Source organism: Durio zibethinus, chromosome 18 (assembly GCF_047325235.1).
Source record: "Durio zibethinus cultivar Kanyao isolate XHJ-2024 chromosome 18, ASM4732523v1, whole genome shotgun sequence".
NCBI classification, from domain to species: Eukaryota; Viridiplantae; Streptophyta; class Magnoliopsida; order Malvales; family Malvaceae; genus Durio; species Durio zibethinus.
Window position 1 is genome coordinate 6,990,780 of NC_143179.1, and position 9,143 is coordinate 6,999,922.

Consider the following 9,143-nt stretch of genomic DNA (forward strand, 5'->3'; position numbering starts at 1 on the left):
GGAAGGCATGGCTGGTGTTGTTTAAAAGTTGAGGTGAAAACTTTTATTGGATTGCATAAGATGAACTTAAACTTTTAAATAAAATGAAAAATAATAAAAAAATAGTATTTACCAATAAAAGGGTTAGGACCTTGCAAAACCTTCTCGCCATGTTGCAGTTTGTGGTAAGGTCATTGATAAGAGCAAACTCCAATCTTATAAAGATCTTTTTTTAGCTAGGCCTTAACACCTTGGCTTCAGGCTTTTTTAAGGTGGAAGAAGAAACCTCTACCCTTAGTTTTTTGACAGGATGAGGTGCTTGTACTAAAGAGACTTCGATCAGCCCTAGATTTCATTTTTTGGACTATCAGGGAGTGCTAAATTGAAGGGTTAATGACTTTGTCCCTTTTGCGAGATAGGACCTTGAGCTGAATCTTCTTTTAACCCTTTTTGGGCCTAGGTGCATGCTGGTATAAAACAAAGTTGAATTCTTCATTAGTAGATATCTTTGTAAGATCAAGCCAAAAGTTAGATAAAAATCAGGTTAAAACAAAATCTTATGAGGTTACCTCATACCTACATCAGTTTTTCATCATATTTATTACTTTTGGGGAAGTTAGTTCATAAGCATCAATGACAAGCTCTCCCTTAAGGGTATATTTCAGTATTTTATCTCGATCTGATAGATCTAGGATGGAGAAAGCCACTGGTGCATCACAAAAACGTCGAGCCTATTTATTATTTCCCACGTCTCAACTTCGGCAGCAACCCCGACCTCTGACACACCATCTTTATTTATTTTTTGTTTCTTAAGGCATAAAAGAGTAATTTTCAATTTTTTATTGAGCTCGGATAATTGGTAAATAATTTTTTATTGGGCCAAGCTATTATATGTCCCACATGTTATCGTTAGGGTACTTTTTAAGGAAAAAAATTTTGTAAATAAAGAGAGAGTAGGAAGAATGTTAAAATATTAACAAAGAATAATGAAACCTATTATGTACCGTATAAAGTTGGAAATGAGCTAAGTGATGATTAAATTATATAATTGAAAATTGAAACAAACAATAAATGAAGTGGAAACTTTAGATAGACTATAAATGAATCCCAATATACATATAATCGATATGGCTGTAGTCTATCGGTGATCCAATTTGATGAGTTCGGCATTAATATGCTATACCCCTTTTTGGAAAAAAGAAAGGTTGTCTCCAAAGCATGAACGTGATGAATTAAACAAATATTAAGACAGTTTTTTGGATTAACCCTACCCTTTAGTTCCCTCATCATATCCTTGGTGATTATACTAAGGTCACAATAAGTATATACATGAACCTTAATCAAATTATCTTGCTCTATAGGATCCCTTTCCTCATCGTTATTTTCCCTAAAGAAGTGCTTCTTTCCTTTTGTCCTTCATAAGAACCCTCTTTATCATTAAAGTCTTCACTACCAGAAGACTCTAACTCTTGAGCAGGAGTAAGATTACGAAGTTAAACCATGACCGAGAGCAATTCAACTTCGAAAGGTGAAGGACAAGGTGAAAACCTTTTAAAAAAAGAAGTAATCTTAACAAGAATTGATTGAGGTGGAATAAAAGTGACAACAGAAGCAGCAATTGGTGGAAAAGTATAAGTAAAAAAAAATTGATGAAATAGCCCTTGAAGGAATAATAGCGAAAAATGAAAGAAGGTCGACCATAGAAGATAGATAGACCTGAGAGAAAGGGAAGGGATATGGATTCTGTAGGTCGAAATCTATCTGAGCACACAGTTCTTTTGTTTTCAAGACCCATTTTCCTCTTGCCCGAGCATTGTCTTTGTTTTGCTGCTGCTTTTTCTTAGACATTGGATTGAACCAAAAAGTCATCATTTGGTAATCACAACCTTCGATGACTGGTGAAATCAAGTTGCCATTGTCCTACCCAAGCTGACCTCTTCTAAGTTTTACGTTAAAACTTTAGGCCTTTCCAGAACTTAAACTAGAAGATATAGTTGAGAGTATGTACCAAAAAAAGTAAAGAAAAGAACAACTTTAAGGCCAAAAAGCTTTAAAATGAGAAAATTTAGATTGTACAGAGAGCAAAAAAAAGCAGAAAGTGAAAAACAAAACCCCCACTGCCTTTTATATAGCCATGTCATAGATCAAATGAACGGCATAGATCACACCACGTGTCAAAGCGAAGATGGAAAAACATCTTTTCATTTTCCCTCTTTAAATTTTCTTACTCAAACTACCTCTCTCTTTATTTAATGTTGTCAGACTGATTAAACCGAACGAACCCCAAGTGAGACCAGATATTTTCTCAGGATAGAATGAATGCCTAGTTCATCATCAAAGTTCAAAGTAAGGGCTCAAATCTAAACTCTTGAAATAAAACGCAAGTCCCATTTCAACCAAATGAACTCTAACACTAATCTCGGATCATCTTGAACAATTAGCACGTCAGTGATCTCCTAATCAGATATGCACTTAACCCAAGACATACGCGCAAGATTAAACCTCCATAAGGTCTGACCAGGGCTCAAGGCTAGTTGTCCCCTAATACTGACCCCCTTCTATGACGTCGACTTCGAAGAATCAAATTTCACATCATTCTTTTTTGCCTCTCTACCCTACACCGGATGCATCGATCATACATCTCGCAGTTTGATACTCAGACTATTTGATGAAGGGACAAAATGTTGGGGGCAATTAGTGGTCAAAAGGGTATAGTGGTTTTTTTCCCTATTAGAAGCCTTCAATAGACAACCAGGGGTAATTTTGACACTTGTGTTAACTTAACATATCAGGTCGATCTTACACACCCAGTGTTATATTAGCTCAGCACTATTCTTATTATCCCCTAATGGTCCCTCATCACTTATCTATAAATATGAAGGTCTAGGCAAACATTAAAGCAAGTCCAATCAACCCCTATTTCTCCTTATTACTCTTATTCCGACCTTATCTATTCTAACTTGCGCGTTGGAGTGCAAACGCAAGGAACACTCTCTACCTTTGTCTATAACCATCCTTATCTTCTATCTTTCTAGGAATACCTTGATGTCTAAACTTGGCACAAACATATACCCAACACCAATATTGAACTAAAAGTATCTATTTTTGTGGGAATGAATAATTCATTGTTTGCACTCTGCAATCATCACCCAACATAGCATCAATCAAAGTCAATAGCTAAGTACTATTAGTTTGTGTAGTTCATCCCTTGGTATTTGAATGGTGTTAAGACTTTCTAAAAGCTGATGACATATGGTCACCAAATGCCTAATAGTAGAGGGATGCTGAAAAAATCATCTACCTTTTTTGTCTAGAACCTTTTCTAGCACTTAGGGAGCTTTGTAACATTACCTCCTTTCTTTTGTTTGCTTGAATATGACAGAAAACCGATATGCTAATTCACCTGCCAAACTAATCTTCTTGGTTCATTACATGCTATATTGGGCAATGAATCATGAAGAGTTCGTTATCACAGTAACATGGTCTTTCAGTATGTATAGATCCCTTAGTGTGGGAAGTTACTCCATTTGTGTGCTCTAAGTGTGAACCATTAATGATTTATGACAACTAGTGTCTTTTGATCCACAGATAAAATTGAATATAGTAAACTGGATTTTGCTAGTGTAACATGCAATTGCATTGTTGTTTTAGGTTGTCTGTACTTTAGTCCACAGATGACATATCCATGCCGACCATTTATGCTACAATTTCGTGACCTTTCATGGCTGTCACCAAAATCTTGGGGAGGGATTGTTGGCCGTATAAAGTTTTCGTGGCATGCATGAGTCTTGTTGTTCAAATCAGTTCTTTCATCTAACCGGTGATTGTACTCTTAACAACTTGATGTTCTGGAAACTGTTGGATGCTTAATCATTTATGTGTCACTGCAGGCTCTTTCAAAGGGAATTCATTATGGAAATTTTGTGGCAGTGTAAATTTCAAGCATCTACAGATGCCCATAGAATTGCCATTAGAGGAAAGGTATTATTTGTTAGTTTCATTCCCAGTACAGTTCGTAGAAGCATTTGTTGCCTTGTATTTTCATTATTGGTCTTGAATTTTGCAGAACAGGGATTGGCTGATGAAGTTGTTGACATACCCTTCAGTTGAAAAATCGATGAAGAAAAGAGTAGAGATGAAAGCCAGAACTTTCGGGCAAGTAGTTTGGGCTAATATAAACAAAAATGGTCGTGATCCATTTAACAAAAATAAACCCGAACTTGTAGTCGACTTATATGGCGACTGGATCATGCCATTGACAAGGTTGGACGGGTTGGATTGAATTGAGAAAATTTTTATTAGCTGTTTATATTGAAATAGAAATCTTGTGGGAAGGACAGGAGGTCACGTTATATTGAGAAAAAATAAGTACGGGTTAAGAGTATGAAACGTTTGATGCCAAAGAGTTGATGTAGTGGTTGTAAATTGTCAAGAAAAGAAAAACCTTGGTTGCTACTTTCTCCTTGCCCTGTATTATTTTTTATTTTTTTTGTCTTGATATTGGATTGTGAATAGCAATGTTTTTACATTATGTGTAATTAGACTAAAATATGAATTGTTAATGCTAAAATACGGCGGGAAGACAGAAATAAAGAAAATGGAAATAATAATCATTTGGGAGAGGATCTTAAATCTGTTTATTTGAGATTTTGAATCATTGAAGACAAAATTACCATTTAATGGGGTTAGCATTCCAGAAATAGCTTACATCCATTTCACCTCCTCAAGTCCTTCAAAACAATCACCACTTTCAGCAACACAATCCCAGGTTCCATGCATTCAGCTCCAACAATTCCTGCCTATAGTTTGAGTTTCTTCCTTTGAGACCAAGACATGATTCGGCATCAGTTTCACATCAGAATGTTCACCACAGATATCTTCTTTAAACTGTATTGAGTCATCAATCACAGTATCCAGAATCAAGGACTTGGTTCTCTTCCTCACTCTAATATTTTCAAGAGCATGAACAGCCACTGGCTTCACTCAGTCCAACTTGCCATAATGGTGTTCAGGCCTCGAGCAAAAACCTGAAATATGACATATATCTAACAGATATAATGCAATAATGCAATCTTTCAACGTCTTGCACGTTTTTTTGGGTGAATGTTTTAACAAATTTTTCAAGAGACCAAAAAAATTGAAAATCAACATAACAAAACAGACATGTTTACTATCGAGCATTTTGTATGCTTACACTCATCTCCCAACAGGTAGCTGAATCAAACATATGTGTTTTTGTGATAATACTTCATTGAAATAAAAAGAGACAGATAACTAAACAGAAACTGACATCTCAAGATTTCTTCACTTTGGCGATAATGGCTATGCAGTTGTCACTGCAAAAGATTTATCCACCAAATGGATCGGCAGCGTTGTCACAGGGAATTTCTTCAACAAATACTTTCAGCTCAGATTTTGATTTCAGTGTCAAAAGGATAATATGAGAGTACGCCCAAAACTCACTCCAATTCCTTGAGGAAATCAATATTATCAACAAAAACCTGCATAATTAAATAGCAAAGTGAGTCAATATTATCAACAAAGCAAGTTGGATCATAATCCTAAGCAAAAACAAGTAAAAAATGAAGCATTAATTAAAAGCAGAAAATTTTCTCTATAAAGCTAATAAAACTTGGTGTTGAAGCAATGTACATGAATGAGCAGACATTCTTGATATACTTTTTTCTTTTTCGAGATGTTGGTGATGTAGATGAATGATAAGCAATTCAAACTAAAAATTTTCAGATTTGAGATAGCACAATGTATATAAGCTTCAAAAGGCATACCGTCTTCCAACCATCAGGATCTAAGCATGCAGTGATCTTGGTATTAATACCAGGTAAAGGTCCAGGTTCCCGGGTAATTTTTCCACCAAAAAGTTTAACTGCCTCTGCAGTTTTGTAAACATCATCTGTGCCGATTGCAATCTGCAGAAACATGAACAATATGCATTTAACTTGTTTCCATATATAAGAAATAAAAGTTCAAATAAACAAAGTAGAGTCACAAAACATACTGCATGCAGTTGCATTTTGCAAACAAAAGAAGACCTTTTCAATGTCGAAGTGAAAAGAAAGCAGAAATATTTCTACCTGTGCATAACCATTTCCTTTGTCATAATCAGTGACCCCATAGTTGTACGTCAACTCAAGCGCAGCATTTTTATCTTCAGGCCCATAGCCCATCATCGCTATTGTATACTGAAAGGAAAATTTACAAACATATGTCAGTTCATATATCTGACATACCAATTACTAAAAGGTTTACATGGATACTTTCATTAATCAAAGTGAGATGAAAAAACATATAGCCATGAAAACAGTAACTCAGGACACACAAGAAAGAAAGCAGACAAACACTCACTAAACACACTTGAATCCTTCTTTGCAGTTCTTTGAGACACACACACACACACACACCTTTCATCCTTCTACATTTTTTTCTTTCTTTTTCCACTTCTCCCCAGAATACACATTTTAACTGGTTGTATTTGCCATATGGAATAGAGGATAGTTATTTACCTTGTACTGTGGATTATCTCGTGTACGAAGAAGCTCCATGCCAAAGGCCTGCAACAAAAGGAGATAGAGACTAAGACCAATCACGTCTTAAAAACATATTAACCCCCATCCCCCATCCACCCCAAAAAAAATACATGTTCATGTAAAAGACTGTAAATATCAGATATCATTGCCCAAAATTCTGGAGCAACTCTCACCTTCTCATAAAAATTTATGGAACGTTCAAGATCACCAACTCGGAGCATTACTTGGCACAAAGGTTCAGGAGTAGGCCCCCTTTCAATCAGTTCAAACTTGTAACCATCAGGATCCTCAACAAATGCAATTACAGTAGTACCACCTTTGACTGGACCAGGTTCTCTGGTTACTTTTCCACCCTTGGCCTTTATAAGTTCCACAGTCTTGGCAACCTAATTAGTGGAGCATATAAGCATTCAGCTTTGAAAACCAGAACCTAGCAGTTCTAAGATACATAACGGACTATCATCTTCTTAACAATGGGAAAAAGTTAATACAATTTTTGGAAACCAAAGTTCGAACTTACATCCTCAACAGCAATACCAAAATGACCAAATGCAGTTCCAATGTCATATTTGTCAACTCCGTAATCTGGTAGAACCATTCAAGGAAAATGAAGATCCATAGCTGAGCTCATATATACTGTCTACCCTAATATTCATGTAGGCAAAAGAAACTTTTCATATATAGTTAACTAGTTAGTTTCAGATTTATCCTCATTTAGAAAAGCAAGAGTAGTCTGATAGCTTACTATAGGTAAGTTCAATAACAAAATGAGAATCTTCTGGCCCATATCCAAGAAAGGCATTTGTGTATCTCTCCTCTGGTATGTCCCGTTTCCTCAACAGCTTCATTCCCAGGCACTCAGTATAGAATCTGCAACCACCACACATTCAAGTTTGGTTCAAAGATTCCACCACAAGATTGTTTAAAAAGAATAAATCTATCTCGCAATCCACTCATGAGATTAACAAAGGAAATATGTACGATAATATATCTTGAAATGACATACTTGATGGTCCTGTCTAAATCCCCAACTCGATAAACAACATGGAGCATTCTTCTTTTGTCCTTTTTAACCCACTCTAGGGCAGTTTCTTGGGCAGCAGCCATGCTTGCCTGGACCACATTTCCGACCAGAGGCATCCCTACCCTGCTTCCCTCGGCTTTCAACATCTTAGAAGCTTTGAAACCAAAGAATTGCGACTGCAGTGCAGCTGGATAAGATTTCAAAAAACATATATTTATATTAAATCCATCCAAAGTCACTTCTTCAATTCTATAAAACACAACAGAATCTCCAGATATTGTTACTTATACTCCCAAGCTGACAAGCGAGAAAAATGCAATTATTTTAACTAATTAGTGATTCTTTTAACCACTTAAATATAACAGCGTTATAAGCAGATGCCTCTAAATTCCCTAAAAATCTTATATTTAAATCTTAAACGCACTCTAAAATGAGCTCCGGAAGTTTCACATCAATGCCCGATTCCCCAATTCTTCAATCAGTAATTAAATTAATAGGTAAATTCTAGGGCATATAAGAAAAAAGAAATAGGGATTACTGCTACCGAGATGAGAGAAAAGGAGGCGTCGGGGAAGGAGAAGAGGAGAAATGGAAACGCCAACACTCGAAGTAGCAACACCGCCGGAGAATCTAAACGACGAGAGCGAAGGTCGTATCGAGGACGCCATGGGAATTATCCTCACCATCTTCATGAATTCCTGCCTCTCTCTCTATATAATAGTAATTATTTATTTAAAAATAATAAAGAACAAAAATCTAAACTTTTGAGTCTGTGATATTTCTAGCAGCTGTCTGTGACTGTATCCGTAGCGTCTCTGTCTGTCTGTGTTTCTTTGTTTCTGTTTTTGTCTGCGCAGCGAAAGAGTTAGTGAGGTAAATTTGCAATGATACGAGTGTGAGACAAAATGAAAATGCCAATCTAAAAATTAATAAATAAAAGAAAAAAACACACGCACACACACAACTATTGCGTATTGGAGATGCGGTATCGGGTGCGAAGTGAAGCCAAAGGCTTGTTGATTCCGAATTAGCCGTCGGCCGTAGCATTGGACGTTGCATTGTTTCTGTCCCTTTTGTTATCCACAATTTTCCCTTTATTGTAAAAAAAAAAAAAAAAAAAAAAAAAAACCTCTTTTCTTTCGCTTTTTGGTTTTTAACACAAAGATTCTGCATCATTGTTTATAATCAATCTAATATATCATTTTACAATCTAATAACTATATTGAATTTTTTTTTTAAATACGTTATAGAATACTGTATTTTATAACAAAATTTATTAAATTAATTTTTATTTGTGCCAAATTTTCAGCTAAAAAGTAAAATTTTAAAATTACAAGAGATAAAAAATGATTATGGGTAAAAGTAGAAAGTGTTTTTACATTTATATTTCAACGCTCAAATCAAATATCAAAAGATCAAAAAAAAATCAAAGTAAAAAAAAAAACAAAAGAAAGCAAAATAATTAAATAATAACTAAATAACCTTATTTATATAAGAAAAGTAAAAGATTTACAGAGTAAATTAGTAATTTGATTAAATTAATGTGATATTGTATATGTTAAGTCAATTATTTATTGACAATCTCTAATTAAAAA

The 9,143-nt window shown here is 35.2% G+C and overlaps 1 protein-coding gene across 5 annotated transcripts; it reads right to left on the minus strand.

Moving 5' to 3' along the window:
- Nucleotides 1-5,037: 5,037 nt before the first annotated feature.
- LOC111299115 (putative lactoylglutathione lyase, chloroplastic) lies at nucleotides 5,038-8,653 on the minus strand. Of its 5 annotated transcripts, none has more exons than XM_022894105.2 (10): nucleotides 8,505-8,653; nucleotides 8,093-8,397; nucleotides 7,531-7,735; nucleotides 7,270-7,394; nucleotides 7,045-7,109; nucleotides 6,698-6,910; nucleotides 6,501-6,548; nucleotides 6,072-6,179; nucleotides 5,766-5,906; nucleotides 5,038-5,480 (listed from the first exon to the last, which is right to left on the minus strand). In XM_022894105.2, the coding sequence occupies exons 2-10, from the start codon at nucleotides 8,238-8,240 to the stop codon at nucleotides 5,439-5,441; spliced, it is 1,095 nt and encodes a 364-aa protein (XP_022749840.1). In that variant the 5' UTR covers nucleotides 8,241-8,397; nucleotides 8,505-8,653; the 3' UTR covers nucleotides 5,038-5,438. The 5 variants fall into 5 exon arrangements, with proteins under 5 accessions (XP_022749840.1, XP_022749839.1, XP_022749836.1 ...); XM_022894104.2 differs by having other exon boundaries at nucleotides 8,090-8,397; XM_022894101.2 differs by having other exon boundaries at nucleotides 8,087-8,397.
- Nucleotides 8,654-9,143: the final 490 nt, after the last annotated feature.

Bases quoted from the DNA above. Each gene is read 5' to 3' on its own strand.
- LOC111299115 (XM_022894101.2), bottom strand. From the start codon at position 8,240: ATGAAGATGGTGAGGATAATTCCCATGGCGTCCTCGATACGACCTTCG. The intron at 7,395-7,530 runs GTATGTCATTTC...TGGTGGTTGCAG, and splicing joins GATTTAGACAGGACCATCAA to ATTCTATACTGAGTGCCTGG. The intron at 6,549-6,697 runs GTGAGAGTTGCT...CTTTTGTTGCAG, and splicing joins CCATAAATTTTTATGAGAAG to GCCTTTGGCATGGAGCTTCT.